This window comes from Prionailurus viverrinus, chromosome B3 (genome assembly GCF_022837055.1).
Source record: "Prionailurus viverrinus isolate Anna chromosome B3, UM_Priviv_1.0, whole genome shotgun sequence".
NCBI classification, from domain to species: Eukaryota; Metazoa; Chordata; class Mammalia; order Carnivora; family Felidae; genus Prionailurus; species Prionailurus viverrinus.
Genome location: NC_062566.1, coordinates 133,018,296 through 133,039,866, shown reverse-complemented (window position 1 = coordinate 133,039,866; position 21,571 = coordinate 133,018,296). Strand labels below are relative to the sequence as shown.

Sequence of the window (21,571 nt, the reverse complement as noted above, 5' to 3'; positions counted from 1 at the left end):
GCCCCCCCAAGGGTTCCAAGCTAGCAGACAGAGGCATACGATAAACAATAGGGTTAATAAATGAAGAAGACAGGTGAGGGTGGTCGAGGTGCCGGTGGGGCTGGCGGGGGTCAGCTCGGCCTCCCTGAGAAGAGGATGCCTACTGCTCAGATGGTAGATAGATTCTGTGATTCTGCTCTCCACGGCTTCTGTGGCACGATCAGCTTCCGGAGACTTCTGGCCCCAGGGATGCCCGCCAGGAGCGTACTTGACGATAGGAGCAGGGTTACAGCCCCAGCCAAGAAGGGAAGTGCCCCCATCAGTGTCCCTCCTTTGCGATGACGGGGTGGCCCCGGGTGATCTCCAAAAGCCCTCCTGTCTCCAACAACACTTTGACATTCGTCTTGGAAACGATAGAGCCTGCTCCAAAGTTTCACTGCCATGCGTTCATTTAGCCAGCAAATATTTAACAAACATTAAGTGTGCCAGGCATGGTCCCAGGCGTGGAGAAGCCGGATGAGAGCTTAGGGACCCGTGGCCCTGCTGCCTCCCATTCAGGCCCAGCTGGGTCACATCAGTGCTCAGGGACGACAGTAGGAGAGTGAGGCCGGGACTCCCTTCTCTTTGGGAAACATGCTGTCTATTTCCACTCAATTTCCTCTTTTAGTTTCAGTCCCAAGCCGCTCTTGATATTGCGGCTGAATCCACATCTCTTTTGTGCTACTCTTTATTCAAGATGGATCTTTAAATCAGTGTACGTTAAAAAGAAAGCAATCGGTTTGAACAGAAAAAATAATATCTGGTTTTCTATAGATGATAAGCATCATCTATAGAAACATATATGCATCATCTATACATCCCAGGACGCCATGATGCCTGGTGCGGCTGTCTTCCATTTCAGGGACTTTGTCAGGGGCTTCAAGCGGCTGGAGGTGGGCGGGAGGTCCCGGAGTCGGACAGACTGAAGTTCGAATCCCAGCTCTGCCGTGTATTTGGTTCGTGACATTAGGCAAGGCACTTAATTGTGCCCAATCCTTGGTTTTTCCTCTCTGTGAAGCGGGGATCATCATATTCATCTCAGAGGACATTTGGGCAGGGGAGGGGGTTACATAATGCAATGCATATGAACCTACTTTGCACACAGTAGGCACCCATCCGCATTAGTGACGCCTGGTAAAGGCATCCAGAGCCAGGGAGGAAGGCTACTGGGTGAGTGTCTCTCAAGGTAACCTTCCAGCACAGGTAACCTTTCGGTTGGTTTCTCTTGGTGGGATGCCAACGAAGGAATCCCAGATTCCAAGACTGGGCTGGGAAAGAGTCCCGGCAGGGTGAAGATCCTTCCTGGAACAGGAAGCCTGTGTCTCTTGGAATGTTGAAGCAGTGACCTCTTTGCCAAAACCAACAGAAAACAAAGGAACAATTAGACAAAACTCCTCAGGGCCTGAGGGTCCGTCTGGATCTACCCCCTTCCCCGCCCTCAGACTGGCTCACGCAGCCACTCTGGGCGGGCTAAGGGATGAGCAGGGTTGCAGCAAGAGAGCGCAGGGGGCTCTGGGGAGCACCCCCACCATGGGACAGGTGCTCACGTCCACACTGGGTAATGTTGGGTCCCGACAACATTGTGGGGTCGCCCTCTTGGTGAGCTTCTGAACAGCAGCTTCTGGCTGACGTGACATGGCAAATTCCAGCCTCCAGGCGTCCCGTGTGCCCCACGGTCCCAGCAGGAATAGGCGACATTAAAAAAATATATGCGGGGCGCCCGTGTGGCTCAGTCAGTGAAGCAGACTCTTGGTTTCAGCTCAGGTCATGATCTTGCGGGTTCCTGAGTTCAAGCCCCGCATGGGGGCTCTGTGCTGCCAGTGCAGAGCCTGCTTGGGATTCTCTCTCTCTCTCTCTCTCTCTCTCTCTCTCCCTCTGCCCCTCCCCTACTTGTGCCATCTCTCTCTCTCTCAAAATAAATAAATAAACTTTTAAAAATATATGAAAAAAGTACCAAGATATAGCCAAATTTAAAAAGTGATGGGAAGATCCATATAAACCAGAAATGGGGCAGAATCATAAAGATGTGTGAGGTAGGTAGGAGATCTGACAGCCAGGAACAGAAGAGTCTAGAGCAGCCTGGGCGCAGCAGGAGAGGCCCTGAGGAGGTGGACAGATTTGGGATAAGGCTCCATCTAGATGGGACCTGGGATGGGCCCGTGGGATCTGCGTCCGAGGCGTCATTTCTCCAGCAGCAGGATTGGTCTTGTGAATTTGGGGAGAACCAGGGGTTTGCTTTTCCCAGGACCTGAGGAGTTCAGAGCCAGAGATAAGAATATCTCTGAGAGCTTCAGAGAAGCCCCAGAGAGATTCTCTCTGCGACCTGAGCGGAAGTCGTGCGGGAAGGAAGCACCCAGCGCCCCTCACTCCTAAGTTGGCTCATCTTTCCCTGGAAAGTCTGACTCAGTAGTTCTAGGTGGGGCCTGGGAATGTGCATTTTAATGAGAACACAGGTTCTCCTGACAATTAACCCAGCCTGGGAAACTCCATCCTTCAGGATGCCAACCTGTCTCACCAACTGTAGGCCTTTACAAAAGTCCCTGGGTGTGGGCCAGTCAGCAGAGCCTGGCCCTTCGGGTTCTCTACATTCCTCCCACTGCCCTCCCACCTCCTCCCCCATCTTTATACTCCCTTTATTGTTCTCCCTCTCTCCCCGTCACTCACCGATTATGGTCCCTGCCCTGGAGGAAGCCACACAAGATCCAGACTGTGCACTCGGGGAGACAGACACCCGAGGAGGTAAATTGCAATGGTTTGCTCCAGGTGTGGGCGAAGGGAGGGGCTGACTTTCTGTGGGATCTGGAAGACTCTGCGGGGTGGGAAGTTTGGAGCTGGAGCTGGCAGGATGCAAAGCAGCTTGTCAGAAGGGGAGGGAGGGGAGGGCAGCCTAGACAGACTGAGAGTCAAGTGCAACCATACAGGTCAGGGGGAAGAAATGACAGGGCCGTATTCATTCTACTGTAGTTCGTCTTTTTCTACTTCGTTTACATAGAGTAAGGGGCACAAATATCTGTGCCTGTTATTTCTTCCAGGCTTTTTCTCTCCCACTCCCTCCTTGCCCAGGACTCCAGCTGCCCATCTGTTCGTCCGCTTGCTTTCATTTCACAGATCACTGGGGCTCTGTTATTTTCCTCCCCCTGCCTGCTCTCTTTTAAGTTTGGACAGCTCCTGTTGATGTGTTTTCAAGCTCACTGAGCTTTTCTTTCAACCATTTAGATTTTCTCTTATAATCTTTTTGGTCTGGATTTTGTTGTCTCTCTTTACAACGTGTTGACACTTGTTTTGGAACAGCCAACACAAGTACACGCGGGACTTTTTTTGTTTGTTTAATCCTGTCCAGGATCTTATCATGGTTTATCATCTTCTCATGATAAAATGTTGCATTGCAGACCAAGTGTGTTAAGGTGTCTACAGCGGCTTTAAACTAAAGTTAGTTGAGCCCTAACGTCAAGATGTGATGCTTCTAGGGTCTCTGCTGAATGCCTTAGGTGCTCATTGACATCCCACAACTGTGTCCAGTCGGAACCTCCCTCCCTCCCCGTGCTATAAGAACTCTGGAAATTGTTCTATATCTTCACGGTGGTTTTGGGGTTTTGCTTTTGCTTTCGGGCCATCCTGGTGGAATTTCACTTTACGCACGCAGCGCTGAGAGCTTAGCTTCGGACCGAAGCTAATGCACACTTTTCCTGCACAAACCATAGCTGCTTCTGCTTTCCTAAACTCTGAGACCGTCAGCAAGCCTCTGCTTGGGTTTCCCTCCTTGTATCCGAAAAGTGTCTTTAGACAGAATATTGGGACAATCACAGGGCTTCCCTCATTTGTTTGCCTTCTCTGCCTGTTGTCCAATGTCTGAATTGTCTCACATATTTTTTAGGGTCTCGATTATTTCATGTATTTTACCTAATTTTCTATGGTTTTAAATTTTGTAATGTTTATTTATTTTTGAGGTGGGGAGGGGCAGAGAGAGAGGGAGACAGAATCCAAAGCAGGCTCCAGGCTCAGCTGTCGGCACAGAGCCTGACATGGGGCTCGAACCTATGAATCGCGAGTTCATGACCAGAGCCGAAGTTGGACACTCAACAGACTGAGCCACACAGGCGCCCCCAGTTTCCTTTTTTTTAAAGTTTATTTATTTATTTATTTATTTTTGAGACAGAGAGAGAGAGCACAAGCAGGGAAAAGGTAGAGAGAGGGGGAGAGAGAGAATCCCAAGCAGGCTCCATGCTATCAGCTCAGAGCCGACACAGGGCTCGATCTCAGGAACTGGGAGATCACGGCCTGAGCCGAAATCAAGAGTCAGACGCTTAACCCACCGAGCCACCCAGGTGCCCCTTTTGTCCAAGTTCAATGTCAGTTACTTTGTCTTGGCCAAAAATATAAGTCAACTCAAATTTCATAGATGGGGATGCCATGTAAGTATCACCTTAATTAAGACCCTGCAAGGGTCTTTCTCGCTGATTTCCAAGCAGTATCACCTCTCAGAGGTAAATTGCCCACTTAATTTATTTCAATTCATTCCTTCCTCAAACCCTTAACTGAGCCCTTTGTACTGGCCACACCGTGAGGCACAGCAGGTACAAGAGGGACAAGTTCTCTGTGACTCCTTTAATTTTGCATCACACAAAGAAATGTGAAATTGTAGCCATGGTAAGTATCTCACTAAAAAATTAATAGTACTGTAAAAACGTTTCGAGGGGGGAATTTTCCTCATCTGAGTGTCAGAGAACTTCCTTAAGGGTATGACACGACATAGGACCTAAACAGTAGAAAGACATTAATGGGGGGTGGGGGAGGGCAAGGAAAGTTTGGTGAGGGCAGCAGGGCACAACAAAGATCACCTGCGAGGATCAAAAAAATGGGTACAACGGTTGGACGCAGCAGTCCCGAGCAAGGGGCTCTGACATCTGAACTGAAGTTAGAGGGGCCGGTGGATCCCAGGTTGTGCAGGCTGGATGGGACACTGGTACCTGCTCTGGAAAATGGGAGACTACTGGAACACGTGAAAAGAGGTAAGCGATGTGTCGGCGTGGAGAAAGAGGAAGAAGGACACACAAAGATGAGCCCTGGGCTTGAATAACTAGGTGAGCGGGAGCGCCGTGGACGGAGATGTTCAAAGAAAGTCTCAGTTGAAACTTTTACTGGGAGACGGGGTTTGGGAAACCGTGTGAGTTCAGTTAGGGTCTTACTGAGTTTCAGGTTCATTTGTGACATCAGGAGAAAGTATCAAGTAGGTGGTTAGAAATACAGAGTCCGTGGGGCGTCTGAGTGGCTCCGTCGGTTAAGCGTCCGACTGCGGCTCAGGTCACGATCTCGCGGTTTGTGAGTTCGAGCCCCGCGTCGGGCTCTGCTCTAGCAGAGGATTGGGATTCTCTCTCCTCCTCTCTCTGCCCCTTCCCTGCTCGTGTGTGCTCTTTCTCTCCCACTCTCTCTCAAAATAAATAAATGAACATTAAAAGAAACTTTAAGGGCGCCTGGGTAGCCCAGTCGGTTAAGTGTTTGACTCTTGGTTTTGGCTCGGGTCGTGATCTCACAGTGCGCGAGTTCGGGCACCCTGTCTGGCCCTGTGCTGGCAGCATGAAACCTGTTTGGGATTCTCTCTCTGCCCCTCCCCCCACCTTTCACACACACACACACACACACACACACACACACACAATAAATAAATAAACTTAAAAAAGAGATACGGAGTTCAGAGGAAAGGTGTGGGCTGGGGATTAAAAATAATACGCAATTTGCTTTTCAGTCATGAAGCCCCGGGAGTGATGAGATCAGCGGAGGTGGAGAACACCGCAGAGGCCGGGCTCGAGACAGAAAGCACAGAGGTGACTCAGGAGGAGGAACAGAGGGAGAGGAGAAACAAACGCAGGAGAATGTGGTGTCACAGAGCCATGGGGAGGGACTGGATAAGAAGAGGGGGGTGGCCTCCAGTGTCAGATGCTACCGGGAAGGCAGCTGAGGTGAACCCAGACGTGTTTGCAGGCTGGTCCCATCTCTGTGGACCCGGAGGCCAGACTGGAGTGGGCCAAGGGTGAGCGGAAGTAAGACCGTGAGGACCGTGAAGGATCCGGGCCAGGATCCGGATCACAGCTCGTGAGGATTCGGGCCAGGATGGGGAGGACGGAGACAGGGCAGCAGCTAGAAGGCAATGAGGGGCTGAAGAAAGGTGTTCGCTGGGCTGATGGCGGTGGGCCATTTGTCCCAGCCGGGAACGTGTTTAAAGGCCGATGGCACAGACATAGTTGAGGGGGAGCGTTTTAAGTACGGAAGAAAGAGGTGTGAGGGCCCCGGGACGGACATACGGATGCTCTCTGAAGTTTGGAGAGGGGTGGAGGGGAGGAGTGAGATAGGTTCCTTTTCTGAGGGTCCTGCCTGGGACGCAGGAGACGAGGCGGTCTGACATGTGTGTGTGTGTGTGTGTGTGTGTGCGTGTGTGTGTGTGCGCACGCACATGTGCATTCGTGGACGGCGAGGAATCCCTCGTAAGGAAACGGAAAAGACTGAGCTGCGCCCTCTAGTTGATGGGAGGGTGAGGTGACCGTGCTCTCCTGCCAGGCAAATAAAAATTGGGGACTGGGGATTCACCGCGGACCAAGCTGCCTTGCTGAGCCACAGTCTGTCCAACATTTGGCAAAGAAGGAGCAGACGGGTGGGTTCTTCCAGGTCTGGGGCCTCGCCAGGAGTGTGCGTCACAGGGAGGGTAGGGTTTTCCAATGGAATGAAGCCCTCAGACAGTCGAGCTAGCTAAGGAGCCCGATGAGGACGGGGCAGGGGGGCGGGGCTGAGGGCCATGCCATCTTTCCAGGGAACTGGAACAGCTTTGTGCTTGAGGATGAGCTGGGGAGGTAAGTCGGAGCCCAACAGAGAAGGACCGCGAACAACAGGTGCTTGGCCTTTCCTCCCAAGGTCAGTGAGGAATCTGAGTAGCTGAGGGACACGTGAGCTTTGTGGCTAGAAAGTTCCCCCTGTCTGCAGTGTGGTTGAGTGACCACAGCTGGGAGCCAAGTGGGGAATTGAGCAGGGGAGAGAAGGTGAAAAGTGGGGGGGGGACAGAGGGGGACAGAAGTGGGGGATGGGGAGAGGCCAAGTGTCAAAGGAGGTTGGATTTCAAGAGCCGAATGAACAAGCTTCTGTGGAGCTTTTCCTCAAGAGCATAAGGATCTCCCCCTTGAGACCCATGGCCACAGACCCCTTTGAGGCCACCTCCCTGGGGCTCAGAGAGAAGCAGCCGCTTGCCTAAGGTCAGGGCCATGAGGGGCCGAGACATTTACTAGTCGACTGCCTGGCGGGGCTACTGGTCAGGCCGGTCTCCCCTGCTCAGCCCGGGACTTGGGACACGGAACCAATCTCCTCTGGCAAGGCCATGTATGCTGATGGGGGTGTGGATCCTCGGCCTTAGAAGGTGCCCCGAGAGCCCCGCCCCCACCCGCACCTGCCTCAAGAGGCCCCTGCCTCTTGTGTGGCGCCTCATCCCTGGGCACGGCTGGCCTTCTCATCCCTCAACCCCCTCCCTTCCCACAGTCAGGAAGATCCAGGGACAAGCCTGCCCTTCACCTTGCTTCCAAGTGAGGAGGGCAAAATCACAACAGCAGCCACCCGGGGTGGGGGTTGGGGGGGAAGCAGCTTTGACCTCATGCCCTCCGCGGGCCAGACACGGACACAGCTCTGGGTGTTATACAGACCCTCTCACTTCCTCGGAGCCGTCCTTCTTCACAGATGGGGGGTTGGGGGACACCCTGGGAGCGAGGGGGGACACCCTGGGAGGACACGTGGCATAGCGGGGGTTGTGCGGGCCTCTGGTTCCAGGACAGCCTCCGGCCTGGGGTTTCCACTTTTTTTTTAAGTTCACTTATTTTGAGAAAGAGAGAGAGATCACTTCTTGGCCTTTTGGCTAAGATCAAGTGGAGAAAGAGAGAGAGAGAGAGAGAGAGAGCACAAGTGGGGGTGGGTCAGAGAGAAGTAGAGACAGAATCCCAAGCAGACGCTGCAATATCCCCGCAGAGCCCGATGTGGGACTTGAACTCACGACCGTGAGACCATGAGACTCCTGACCTGAGCTGAGATCAGGAGTCGGACGCTTAACCGACTGGGCCACCCGGGCGCCCCTGGGGTGTCCACTTTTTGAGGGACATGCCAGCAGATGCCTGGGGCAGGGGGTGGGCAGCCATGGAGAGCTATCGTGTCCTCACAAAAGGGACCAAGAATATCTGGAGGGTTCTCTCAGGGGTAAGAGGGCGCGTCTGGCTGCGACAATTGGGACTGTACCATCTGGTGTCACTGTCTTACTTTCTGGACGATAAGCCTGCGAAGCAGAAACAGCAAAGCGCGTGGGATCTGAGATTGTGGCTTTAAGACCCGGCTTTGAATCCCAGACAGAACACGACCCAGCTGCGTGGCCTAAATCACACAACCTCTCTGAGGCCTGTTTCTTTGTTTGTAAGACAAGGACAACAATAATATCTGCATCGGGCGGGTTGCGAGAGCCAGCGAGATTACGCGAGAGCTTTGTTCACCGTCCAGCGTGTGCCAGTTCTATCGCGAATGGGGATGGGGTGTCGCAAGGTCTCTGATTCCAGGCTGGACACTCGGCTTACTTTCCCTCGGTGGTCCTTTCCTCTCTTGCAGACTTGTTTCGTCCCAAAATGGCCTCTCCCTTTTATCGACTTTTCCTGGTTGTCAGCGTCTGTGCTCCAGTCTACTGTGTGCCCCCATCCAGTGGCCCCTGCCGTTCCCCCACAAGGAACACCGCTACCCCCTGGGTATCTTCCAGCAACACCAACTTTGCCTTCCGCCTCTACCGGATGCTGGTTTTGAAGACTCCGGATCAGAACGTCTTCTTCTCCCCGCTGAGTATCTCCGCTTCCTTGGCCACGCTCTCCCTCGGGGCCCGCTCAGCCACCAAGACCCAGATCCTCCAAGGCCTGGGGTTCAACCTCACACACGAGCCAGAATCCACCATCCACCAGGCCTTCCAGCACCTGCTCCACTCACTCAGTGTCCCCAGCAAAGGCCTAGACTTGAGGATGGGAAGCGTCCTCTTCATCAAAAAGGAGCTGCACCTACAGACAAATTTCTTGGACGACGTCAAGAGGCTGTATGATTCGAAGGTCTTTTCTACAGATTTCTCCAGCACCTCCACCGCCCGGAAGAGAATCAACAGCTATGTGGAGAAGGAGACCAAAGGGAAGGTTGTAGACTTAATCCAAGACCTTGACCCTCTGACGGCCATGGTCCTGGTGAACCCCGTTTTCTTTAAAGGTAAGTCTCTGAGAGGCTGATTTTGATTTTAATGTTGTTTCTTTTTACCCCCAGTTGAATAAGCAAACTAGACAAGCCCTAGACAGCACGGTGAAGTAAGGGGAAGCCTGAGTTTGAATCAACTGTGTCACAAGCTGGCTGCATGAGACCTGTTCCCTCTGCTAGCTTTAGTTTATCAATTACGGTGGCAGGCGGTCATTCAGCTCTGTGTCTGGATAGCCTGATTATGCGTCCTGAGAGGCTGACACTGGCCTCCGTGGGCAGCCCAGCAAATCCAAAGGTGAGAGCACTTTTATAGGTGGATGTGTAGACTGGCCAGTGTATAGAAGTGTAGACAGGCCAGCTTAACTGCCATTCACACCCCCTGGGCAAATGTCTCGAGCTTTACAGTTTGCAAAGACACTGTGCTGCCACAGAACGGACAACGGCTTTGAAGTCGGACAGCCCTGGGTTCGGATTCCACCTCTACCCCTTACTTGCTCCATGATCCTGGGCATGCGCCTAATGCGTGAGTCTCTCTACTAACTGGATGGGTGATGATACAGCCAGCACCATGGGCTTTTGCTTCTGCTGGTGTGCTGGACACTCAGGGCTGAGTTATCATGGATGCCATTGTATCATCCCTCCCTGCTTCTCCTCTCTCTCCTTCCCTTCCTTTCTCCCTCCTGCCATCCCCCCACCCCCCATTTATCTTTCCCTCTATCTACCTGCTCACCTTTCCACCCAGTTCTCCATCCATTCTGCAAGCAGGGAGGGGAAGGAAAAAGAATCAATATGCCGTGAGCCCCTATTATGTCCTCTGTGCTTTATCTACGTTGTTCATTTAACTTAATCTTATTTTCTTCTTGAAATATAAGTCACACAGCACGAAATTCGCTATGTTAAATGTACAGTTCAGTGGGTCTTGTTTTTAGTATACCCACAAGGTTGTGCAAATACGTCCATGCGTGACTCCAGAACATTTCCATCACCTCTCCGTGAGCACTCACTCTTGATTTATGTTCTTCCCCAGAAACAAGAATACACTTTCCGTTTCTATGGTTTGCCTCTTCTGGACATTTCATATAAATAGAATCCTATAATATGTGCTGGGTTTTGTGGGGACACAGTTTTCAATTCCTTATACCAAGGAGCATGCTTGCAGGATTGTTTGGCAAAAACATGCTTGGTTTGGAAAGAGACCACCAAACTGTCTTCCAAAGTGGCTGTACCGTTTTTGCATTCATGCCAGCGATGTGTGAGAGTTCCTGTTGCTCCACAGCCTTGCCAGCACTTGGTGTTGTCAGTGTTCCAGATCTGGGCCACGTGAATGGGTGTTTTGCTGATATCTCGTTGCTGTTTCAATTTGCATTTCCCCGGTGACATATGACATGGAGCATCTTTTCATCTTTATCTGTCACCTGCCTCTCTTCCTTGACAAGGTATCTGTCAAGGTGGTTAGCCCACTTTTTTAATCCAGTCATCTGTTTTTCTCATTGCTAAGCTTTAAGAGTTCTTAGTATATTTGGGATAACAGTCTCTTATCAGGTGTTTCTGTTACAAATATTTTCTCTTAGTCTGTCGCTTGGCTTTTCATTTTCTTAACATTGTCTTTCACGGAGCAAAAGTTTTAAATTTTAATGAAGTTTGGCTTACCAGTGATTTCTTTCATGGATTGTGCCTCTAGTGTTGTATCTAAACATTTTTTGCCATACCCAGGGACATCTAGTTTTTTTCCTATATTATCTTCTACATGTTTTGTGTTTAGGTCTGTGGTCCGTTTTGAGTTAATTTTTTTAAAAATTTTTTTAATGTTTATTTTTGACTGAGAGAGAGGGGCAGAGCATGAGTGGGGGAAGGGCAGAGAGAGAGGTAGACACAGAATCCAAAACAGGCTCCAGGCTCCGAGCTATCAGCGCAGAGCCTGATGCGGGGCTCAAACTCACGAGTTGTGAGATCATGACCTGAACTGAAGTTGGTCACCCAACCAACTGAGCCACCCAGGTGGCCCATTTTGAGTTAATTTTTTATGAACGATGTAAAGTACGTGTCCAGATTCTTTTTTTTTTCTCTTTGCATACAAATGCTAGTGGTCCCAACACCATTTATTGAAAAGACTATTTTTGCTCTATTATATTGGTTTTGATCCTTTGTCAAAGATCAGTTGGCTATATTTACATGGGTCTGTTTGTAAGCTCTCTCTTTGTTCCATTGATCTAGTTGTGTATTCTTCACCAATACCACACTGTCTTGAGTACTACAGCCTTATAGTAAGTCTTGAAGTTGGTTAGTGTGAGTGCTGCAACCTTGTTCTTCTTTAATAATGGATTGCCTATTCTGGGTCTTTTGCTTTTGATATAAACTTTAGTATTAGTTTGTTAATATCTATAATATAACTTGCTAGTATTTTGATTGAGATTGCATTGAATCTATAGATCATGTTGGGAAGAATTGACATCTTAACAATATTGAGACTTTGTATTCATGAACATGGAATATCCTTCTATTCATTTAGTTCTTTGATTTCATTATGTGAGTTTTGTAATTTTCTTCATATAGATCTTGCACGTATTTTGTTAGATTCATACCTAAGTATTTTTTTGGATGCAAATGTAAATCGTATTATGTTTTTAATTTCAAACTCCACTTATTCATTGCTGGCATATGGAAAAGCAATTGACTTTTGTATATTAACCTTATATCCTGCAACTTTGCTATACTCCCTCATTAGTTCCATGGATTCTTTTGTTTGTTGACTCGTGGGTTTTCTACATAGATGATCATGTCATCTGCAAACAAAGAAAGTTTTATTTCTTCTTTCCCAACCTGTATACACTTTATTTCTTTTTTCTTATCTTATCGCATTAACTAGAACTTCCAGTAAAATGTTGGACAGGAGTGGCAAGAGGGGACATCCTTGCATTATACCTGACCTTAGTGGGAAAACTTTGAGTTTCTCACCATTAAGTATTATATCAGCTGTGGGCTTTTTGTAGCTTTTTTTTTTTTTATCAAATTGAAGAAGTTATTCCTTTATTCCTAGTTTATTGAGAATTTTTATTATGACTGGTGTTGGATTTTGTCGAATGCTTTTGCTTCATCTATTCATATGATTAATTTTTCTTGCTTAGCTTCTTGATATGATGGATTGTATTAATTTATTTTCAAATGTTGAACCAGCCTTACAAACCTGGAAAAAACCCCATTTGGTTGTGGCGTATAATTATTTTTATACATTATTGGATTTGATTTGTTAGCATTTTGTGCAAGATTCTTATATCTGTGTTCATAAAAGATACTGGTCTGTAGTTTTCTTGCAATGTCTTTGTCTGACTTTGGTATTAAAGTAATGCTGGCTTGATAGAACAAATTAGGAAGTATTTTCTCTGCTTCTATCCTCTGAAAAGATTGTAAAGAATTCGTATAATTTCTTTCTTTTTTAAAATGTTTTTATTTACTTTTGAAGGAGAGAGAGAGACAGACAGAGCATGAGCAGAGGAGGTGCGGAGAGAGAGAGGGAGACACAGAATTCGAAGCAGGCTCCAGGCTCTGAGCTGTCAGCACAGAGTCCCATGTGGGGCTCGAACTCACAAACTGTGAGATCATGACCTGAGCTGAAGTCAGATACTTAACCGATTGAGCCATCCAGACGCCCCTATAATTTCTTTCTTAAGTGTTTGGTAGAATTCACTAGTGAATCCATCTGGACCTGGTATTTCCTATTTTGGAAGGTTTTAATGATTGCCAATTTCTTTGATAGATATAGACCTATTCATATTGTCTATTTCTTCTTATTTAAGGTTTGGAAAATTGGAATATTTCATCTCAGTTATCAAATTTGTGGGCATAGAGTTGTTTGTAGTATTCCTTTATTTTCCTTTAATGTCCATAAGATCTTTTTCAGTGTCCCTTCTTTTATTTCTCCTATTAGCAGATTGGCTTTTTCTTGTGTATGGCCCATACTTTCTTTTTATGCCTCATATTTTTTTGTAAAAGCTGGATTTTTAAAATAATGCAATGTTGCAGCTCTGAAAATCAGATTTACCTCATTCCAAGGATTTGTTGTTTTTGCTTGTTGCAGTAGTTGTTTCTTGAGTGACTTTTCCGAACTAATTCTTTAAAGTCTATACTTTGTCATGTGTGGCCTCCAAAGTGTCTTCTTGGTTAGTCAAGCGGTTAGTTATGACTGGGCAGAGATTTCTTTTTTTTATTATTTTTTTTAATGTTTATTTATTTTTGACAGAGAGAGAGAGACAGAGCATGAGCTGGGGAGGGGCAGAGAGAGAGGGAGACACAAAATCTGAAACAGGCTCCAGGCTCTGAGCTGTCAGCACAGAGCCCAACGCGGGGCTCGAACTCACAGACCGCGAGATCATGACCTGAGCCAAAGTCGGAAGCTCCACCTACGGAGCCACCCAGGCGCCCCCTTGGGCAGAGATTTCTTAAGTGCTTGGACCAAATAAATCTCCTAGTCTTTGCTGAGGACTCTTGTGTGCATGGTGGGGTTGTCATCAACACTCAGCCAGGCAGTTTATAACTCTGACTCAGTCTTCACTTTCTATTTCTGCAGACCCTCAAGGTCAGCCGTAAGTGAGAACGTAAGTGAGAACTTACAGCCTTCTCATATTTTTTCTCAAATACGCACACAGCTTTACACATGCATGAAGCCTCTAAATGCCCAGGATATAATGGAGCTTTCCAAAGCTCCAACGGACATCTTATGCCTCAGCTTTTCCTTCTAGAATTTTTTATCACTTTGTTGTTTGCCCCATCTGTTATCCCCACCCAGGCAACCATAAAACTAAAACATTTGTCTGTAATTGTTTCTAGCAAAGAACTTCCAGCCCCCTGGGGAGAAGGCTTTAATCACTGACTGTGCACCAATCAACCTTGGAAGTGAGATCTTCCAGTTAACTATCTGACGGGTCAAGTGATAATAATTCTTCGAAAATGAGTCTTTGAAAGACCTCCAGGTCAATCCCTCTCCCAATGGTAGTGGGAACAGAGGCTGCTATTTGTCAAGGCTACTGCTGAGCTAGAGAGTAGAGGACAGGACTGGCACAAGTTAAAATAACCACAAAATTGACTGTTCTTTCTGAAATTCGGCCATTTGTCTTGAATGAACTCTCCCTAGGTTGCTACAAGGCTTTGATTAATTTCCAGAGTTCCAAAGAAGTTGATTCTGAATATTTTTGCCAGTTTTCCTTATTGTCTTTAGGGAAGGGTGACAATGCAGAGGTCCTTACTCTTGTCATTTTTGCAGATGTCACCCCCCACCCCTACCCCCAGCCTGTCCTGTTAACCTTTTTGACTCGTTTATTGTTTGCCTCTAGTGTTATCTACTGCCCCCCGGCAGCTGCAAAATGTATCACTGCCTGTGACTGCTTTTGACTAATTTCCTCTGAGGAATAGAGTTTTTTGCATTGGTTGAGCTCCAAATCAGATCAAGTACAGACAGTTCTGCAAATGATGCCTCCCAGGGAAGCACAGGACAGGTCAAATAACAGTGTTTAGGGATTGAGTCTTTGAAAGGGTTCCAGCCCTATTTTTTCCCTCCTGGGGCTGCCAGGTTTCTGGATTTCACTGGAAATGAAATCTTGTTTTTCAAGTCTTCTGAAGAGTTAGGACATGGGGAATGGAACTAGGGCAAGTTAAAATACCCCAAAGTTCACCTTCTTCCCAAGATTTAGCTGCTTCACTTGAATAAACCATTCCCTAATTTGCTGAAAGAGTTTGGTTAATTTCTAGAGTTCTAAGAAAGCTCATTCTGATCATTGTTGGCAATTTTCCCATTGCTTTTATGGAGGAGAGAGTTTTCAGAGATCCTTACTTCATCATTTTTGCTGATAGCACTTTGACACAAAGACCTCTCTTTTCTCTCTGTGCCAGCCAAGTGGGAGAAGCCCTTTCACCCTGGATATACAAGAAAGAGCTCTCCGTTCCTGGTGGGCCAGGGGGCCACTGTGAAGGTCCCGATGATGCACCAGGTGGAACAATTTGCTTTTGGGGTGGATCCGAAGCTGAGCTGCTCTGTACTACAGATGGGCTACAGTGGCAACACCGTGGCGTTCTTTGTCCTCCCTGGCCAGGGCAAGATGAGGCAGCTGGAACAGGCCTTGTCAGCCAGGACACTGAGGCGATGGAGCCTCTTACTCCAGAAGAGGTGGGAATCTGTGTCCATTTCCAGACTCCTGGGGCAGGTGATGGTGTACCCCCAAGCATGGGGCAAGGGATGAGGACGTACATCCAAGGGTGGCAGATGTTGAGTAATCGCTCCTGCCAACTGAGCGGCAGCTGCACGCTGGATGGTGAACTTGGTGCTGTGCGTGTGTGTTCCCACTTGAACTTCACAGTCACCCGACAGGTGAAGAGCACTGGAGCACCGTCACCCCCACCCACACGTAAGGAAGTCGAGGCTCTGAGAAGGGAGGTGAATTGCCCACAGCCACGTAGCTAATAGGTCCTTGCAAAGCTGTTCCGTCATGGCTAGCAGAACTCACCCTACCAGCCAATCCAATATTAAACTCCATGGACTGATTCCATAAAAATAAACAAGCAAAGAAAGCATTGATGCTCACCTATAAAATGAGAATCATGATATTACTGAGCCCATAACTTGTTGAAAAGATAAAACAAGTTACTATGCATAAAGTACTTAGCTGATTAGTTCTTTCTTTTCCTTTTCCCTTTTAAGTTTTGTATTTTATTTTTTGTTTTAAGTTTATTTATTTATTTAGTTTGAGAGAGAGAGAGAGAGAGAGAGAGAGAGAGAGAGAGAATGAGCTGGGTAGGGGCAGTGAGAGAGGGAGAGAGAGAAAACATCGGGCTCCACACTGCCAGGACAGAGCCCAACGCGGCACTTGAACCCACGGACTGTGGGATCATGACCTGAGCCGAAATCAAGAGTCGTTCGCTTAGCTGACTGAGACACCCAGGCACCCCAGATTATTAGTTCTGTAACCATTATGGAGAGTATCAAGAGGATGTTAACCATAAGATACAAAGGACTATCAAGGCCTTACATACAATCTCTTGGCAATATTTTCTTGGTATTCTTGTCATCATTCCCAGGTGCCCACAGTCCAAGAGGAGAGAAGACAGGGTCAAGAGAAAGACAAAGATCAATGCCCAGGGGGAGGCAGGCAAAGTGCTAAGGAGCTTCAGAGCAAAGAGAGATCACTTTTAGCTGAGACGGAAGAAGGCTTCAAAGAGATGGTACATTGGAGTCAGGAGCATAGATAGGACGTGAAGGGATGGACAGGACACAGAGGCTGAGGCAGGGCACTTTTGGCAAAGGAAACAGCCCTGGCAAAGAGGTGAAGTTGGGAATTAAGGAACACTGTAGGATCCTTCAGAGGTTTCTTCTCTTTTCTGACTGCAACCAGGGCTGGACAGAGGAGGCAGCACGGAGGCTGGGGCAGGGGGTGGTTCATAAAGAGGGGCAGACAGAGCAGGGAGGAGATGGCCAGGCAGGTACTGGAGAAGCAAGAGGGAAGAGAGAGCTGTCCATTGTGCTGATGCCCATCAATGAGGACTTGAGTGTCCATCCAACACTTTTGTGCTTTCATTTTTGTGACTCACCGAGTACATGACCTTGCGCAAAGCACTAAAAGTAAGTTTTGACATCTTTAAAATGGAAATGACTAAAATTATCTGGGACGATGCCTGACGCATAGTAAATGCTCAGTAAATGCAGGCTGTTCATTCTTGGTTCAGGGAAATTATTGCTGAGGAAGAAAAACTTATGTTGACCTGAAGGGATGTGTTATCCCACGTAGTAGCCACTAGCCCCCTGTAGTTATATAAATTTAAGTTAACTAAAATAAGTAAAACAAAAAAAAAATGTTTTCCTCACTGGCACTAGCCACATTTAAGCTGTTCGATATAACCACGCATGGCTAATGGCTAAAATGTGGAACAGCACAAATAGAGACTATGTCCACCCTTGCAGAAAGTTCTGTTGGACTCTGCTGCTCTCAGGGGTTAGCAGAGTTTGTCTCAGGAGGGGCTGGGGGTGGGGGATGTGCTGGGCCAGGGACGGCAGACACACTTCCATCACTGCCTGGTGTCCCCCATTGGTCTCTGCCATAGGCTCCCTTGCTGGATCCCCATGTATTCTCTGTACCTTCCTTCATTAGGGCCCTCCCTTTCATCTCATTTATCTTCAGGGCCAGACTTGCCCCTAGATAGGGGGTTTTACCTCCAGAGCAACCCGGGTTGTTTGTCTGGGAGGTATTGACTACTTCAGCATCAGCCAGCAATACCTAGAGGAAGAACAGAGTCTCCCGAAATGCCACCTAGAAGCAGAGATAGAGACCAAGGGGCTCATGACCTCACTTTTTCCTTTTCTCCATCTCTGCAGGTGGATAGAGGTGTTCATTCCGAAATTTTCCATTTCTGCCTCCTATGACCTGGAAACCATCCTCCCGAAGATGGGCATCTGGGATGCCTTTAATAATAATGCTGATTTTTCTGGAATCACAAAGACAGACTTCCTGCAGCTTTCCAAAGTGAGTTGGTCCACGAGAACATTTGCCTGGGCAGGGAGAGCGGGAAGAGTTTACAGTACCTGGCTAATCGAGCTCTCACATCTCACTGATAAGGAAACGCAGACCCTGAGAGGCACAGTGACTTCTCTGGGGCAGAAGTTGGGCCGAATTTCATGGCTGCCAGGCCTGTCTGTGGCTTTATGGCCATCATACCTCTGATACACAGGCAACTTTTATCCCTCTTCAAACAAGTGTTCCTAAGGTCTAACCACACAGTTCTGTGGAAATCAGTCCTGTCTTGGGAAAGTAACTCTGCTGCCTCGATACCCATGCAGATAAGCAGATGCCCCCTGGCATTCGACCTCGCCCCTGAAGCCTGGGACTTCACACTGTAGTCAAATTGGCTGCCCATGGGCCATTACTACCCTGTAAATGGGTCATGTGTGACCTCTAGTATTAAAAAGAAAGAGAGCCAACTTCTATCATGTAGGATATTGCACCTGAAATTATAGATTTCTGACTGTCTTGAAACAAATCTCTGAGTCCAATTCCCGCATGGCAACAGTGAGCCCAATGCCCTACATAGCACCCATCAGCCGGAGCTGAGCTATGAGTGTCCCTTTTAGTGAGGGTGCGCCCTCCAGGTCCCCTGTGGGCTCCCTGCTCCCTCCCTGTCTAGTCCTTGTCTGCTCATGGGTTTCTGATCCCCAACTTAAAAGTGTATTTTGATAATACATCATAATGGTCAGAAGCGTCCCCGGGTCATGGAAGGGGAGCTTTGTCATTGGCGTCCAGGGAAAGAATACGGAGGTCCCAATGGAATACGCTGGGCGTGATGGTCCTTTTCCCATTACGTGTTTATGGGCACATCTGAACAATAATGACTGTCATTGCTGGGAGTCCTCAAGCCCCCCTGAAACTTGGGAGAACATGAGCCCCAGGGTAAGTCTCTTTCCTAGGAGACCCAGAAGGGATCCAGCACTTAATAACACCTCCTTATGTCTCCAGGGCACGCATGTAGCAACACTCCCGCACACATACTTTGTGTGATCTCCTTTAATTCACCCAATGACCTTGTGGGATATACACCATTATGATGACCCTTCCAGAGATTTGGAGAGTGAAGCCTGCAGCATCTAAATATCTTTTGCAACAATAAGTGGCAGAACTGGGAGTCAAACCTGGGTCATTTCTGGTGTGAATTTGTAACCACTCAACTCCACGCTTAAAGACCAGTGGACCGGTACCAATGACAGCCGCAAACCTAATGCCAGGCACCTGGCGTATATAAGCTTGAAGCCCCTCGAGGGGGGGCATCGCCATTCCCAGGCAGAACCTCAAAGCTCAGTTAAGTAAAGGTGCCCCTCCCCCGGGGACCACTGACGTTTGTTTTTCCCCTGGCAGGTTGCCCACAAGGCTGTGCTGGACGTCAGCGAGGAGGGGACCGAGGCCGCAGCAGCCACCGCCACCAAGCTCATAGTCCGGTCAAAGGACAGCCCCTCTTACACCGTCATCCGCTTCAATAGGTCCTTCCTGCTGCTGCTGATAAACAAAGCCACAGAGGCCATTCTCTTCCTAGGGAAAGTTGAAAATCCAACTAAATCCTAGGTGGAACTATCCTGCTGGCTGAGTACAGGTTGAAAATGTCCAGGAAATAAACCACATTGTATGATGCTCCCAGTGTGACTTTAGGACATGTCCCCTCCCGCTCTGAGGGTCCATTTGACCCTTGGCAGAGCTGCATTTTCTTCTGGGATGCCACTTTTAAGGCTCAGCCATCAGATCCGCAGAGATTGGGATCTCAAACCAAAGCTTAAGACCCAATCAGTGCTCTATAAATCCCGCCAGGTAACTAGCTTCATGGATGTTTCTGGTTGGCATATTCCCATTCCTCGGAGCCCCTGGGCATGGAAATATGCAGGTCAGTCACCTTTGTTGAAAAATTAAAGTAATAAACTCAACAAGTCTAAAGCGTGAATTCAGCCAAGAACACTGCTCCTGCATGCCCTCAGGGCCCTAATCTGATAATGGTTTATCCGCTAACTCCCAGTGGCCAGAGTGCCACGACGTGATAGTTCAGTGGCTGGGTGGATTCATTCATCCATTTCAACAAAAACTCACTGAAGACCTAATATGCGCTAGGAGTGAATCAGACAGACAAGGTCCCTGGACTCCTGGGCCTAGACGGGGGTGACAGTCCACAAGCAAACCATATAACCAAACCTATAAATAAACAAACCATGGAGGCTTCTGGGTGGCTCAGTCGGTTAAGCATCCGACTTTAGCTCACGTCATGATCTCGCGGTCCATGGGTTCGAGCCCTGCGTTGGGCTCTGTGCCGACAGCTCAGAGCCTGGAGCCTGCTTCGGATTCTGTGTCTCCCTCTCTGTCTGCCCCTCCTCTGCTCATGCTCTCTCTCTCTCTCTCTCTCAGAAATAAATAAACGTTAAAAAAATTTTTTTAATAAAAAAAAGAACGATGGAGGCTGTGAAGGCAGAGAATAGAGTGATTGCAAGCGGGGAGCAGAGCAGAGGAAGTGCTTCTGTGAACACAAAGCCTGAGTCAACAATGCGTAGGCATGCTGGGGCAGAAAGAGGTCCTTGTGACTGGCATGGTAGAACCGAGGTCGGAGAGGTATAGAGACGTCAGCGTTGTTGGCCGAGGATAGAGGTCTGGGTTTGGGGGGGGGGGGGTTCCACTAAACCAGTTGAGTGTCTCAGACAAGAAGTTGGAAGGCTAGTGTCTGGGTATGATGACCTCTCTTGAGTGGGTGCCATGGTTCTCCAGCCAGGCTTTGTCAGGGCTGGCTGCCTTCTTGGCTCTAACGCTGTCACGCATGCGTGCACACACACACACACACGCACACACACACAGCCCTCGGGGTGTTCGGCCTCCTCCTTGCTGGCTCCTGGAGACAGCGACCAGGCTCTCTTACTCTGAGTCCCGAAAGCCTCATGTGGTGCAATGGGCCACAGCAGCTCCAGGCCGAAACAACCTTTCCATCCTTCCCTGCTTTCCTCCGGACAGGCTCTTCTGGCTCCTTCTACCTCACCTTTCGTCACCAAGGGTCTCTCCTGCAGCCTCTACTGGAACCCCCATGCCCATCAGATCCAGAGACTTCTTTTTTGGGCGGGGGGGAGGACTGGTGCCTCACACGACCTCAGCATGCCAGGGCCCTCACACTGGCTTTTCTGAGCCCTTTTACACAGGAAGAAACAAGACAGAAGGGGGTTATGCCGGAGAGCCGGAGAGAAGCTCCGGGGGAACCCCCTACCTCCACACTCCCACAGGAGAACAAACAGAGAGCGGAAATAATTAACCACAGGGCCTCCCTGGGCTGCACGAGAACCGGGACCAAAGCCCAGTTCTCGTGGTGGAGAATATTCTAAATATCTTCCTACCGGGGACTCCCGCACTGGCTTCCACCATGCTGCCTGTACCGAACCCTGCCACACGCACAGGGCTCTGCCCACAAAACCACGGTGCTGAGCCACTGATGCTGTCCTCTGAGGAGCACCTGGGGAGGACCCGACTCCGCGCGCATGCACGCAGGAAGTGGCAGGCGTGAGGAACCGGGGAAAGACGCATCTGCCGTGCCCAACTTCTAGCTCTGTGACCATCAGGAGCCCCCAGTAGTCAAGGGTGGCGGAGGGCGGCCAGCCTCCTTCCCCGCAGCCTCGCCCCCGGGTGGCCCATGACAGTGAAAGCCGGCCTTGGCAGCCTTCCTGTGCCCGTTCACACTTGTGTTAGCGAGCAGGGGCAAGTAACGGTCATAAAACCGAATTTGCCAGCTCTCGGCTCTCTCTGTATTTTTTTTGTTTTTTCAGATG

At 48.8% G+C, this 21,571-nt stretch overlaps 1 protein-coding gene across 2 annotated transcripts; it reads left to right on the top strand.

Annotated features, from left to right (window-relative positions):
• Positions 1-8,657: 8,657 nt before the first annotated feature.
• SERPINA9 (serpin family A member 9) lies at positions 8,658-19,349 on the top strand. Of its 2 annotated transcripts, XM_047864299.1 has the most exons (5): positions 8,658-8,873; positions 9,165-9,273; positions 15,142-15,415; positions 17,615-17,762; positions 19,146-19,349. In XM_047864299.1, exons 1-5 carry the CDS (start codon positions 8,658-8,660, stop codon positions 19,347-19,349), a joined length of 951 nt encoding a protein of 316 aa, XP_047720255.1. The 2 variants fall into 2 exon arrangements, with proteins under 2 accessions (XP_047720255.1, XP_047720254.1); XM_047864298.1 differs by having other exon boundaries at positions 8,658-9,273.
• The last annotated feature ends 2,222 nt before the right edge of the window (positions 19,350-21,571 follow it).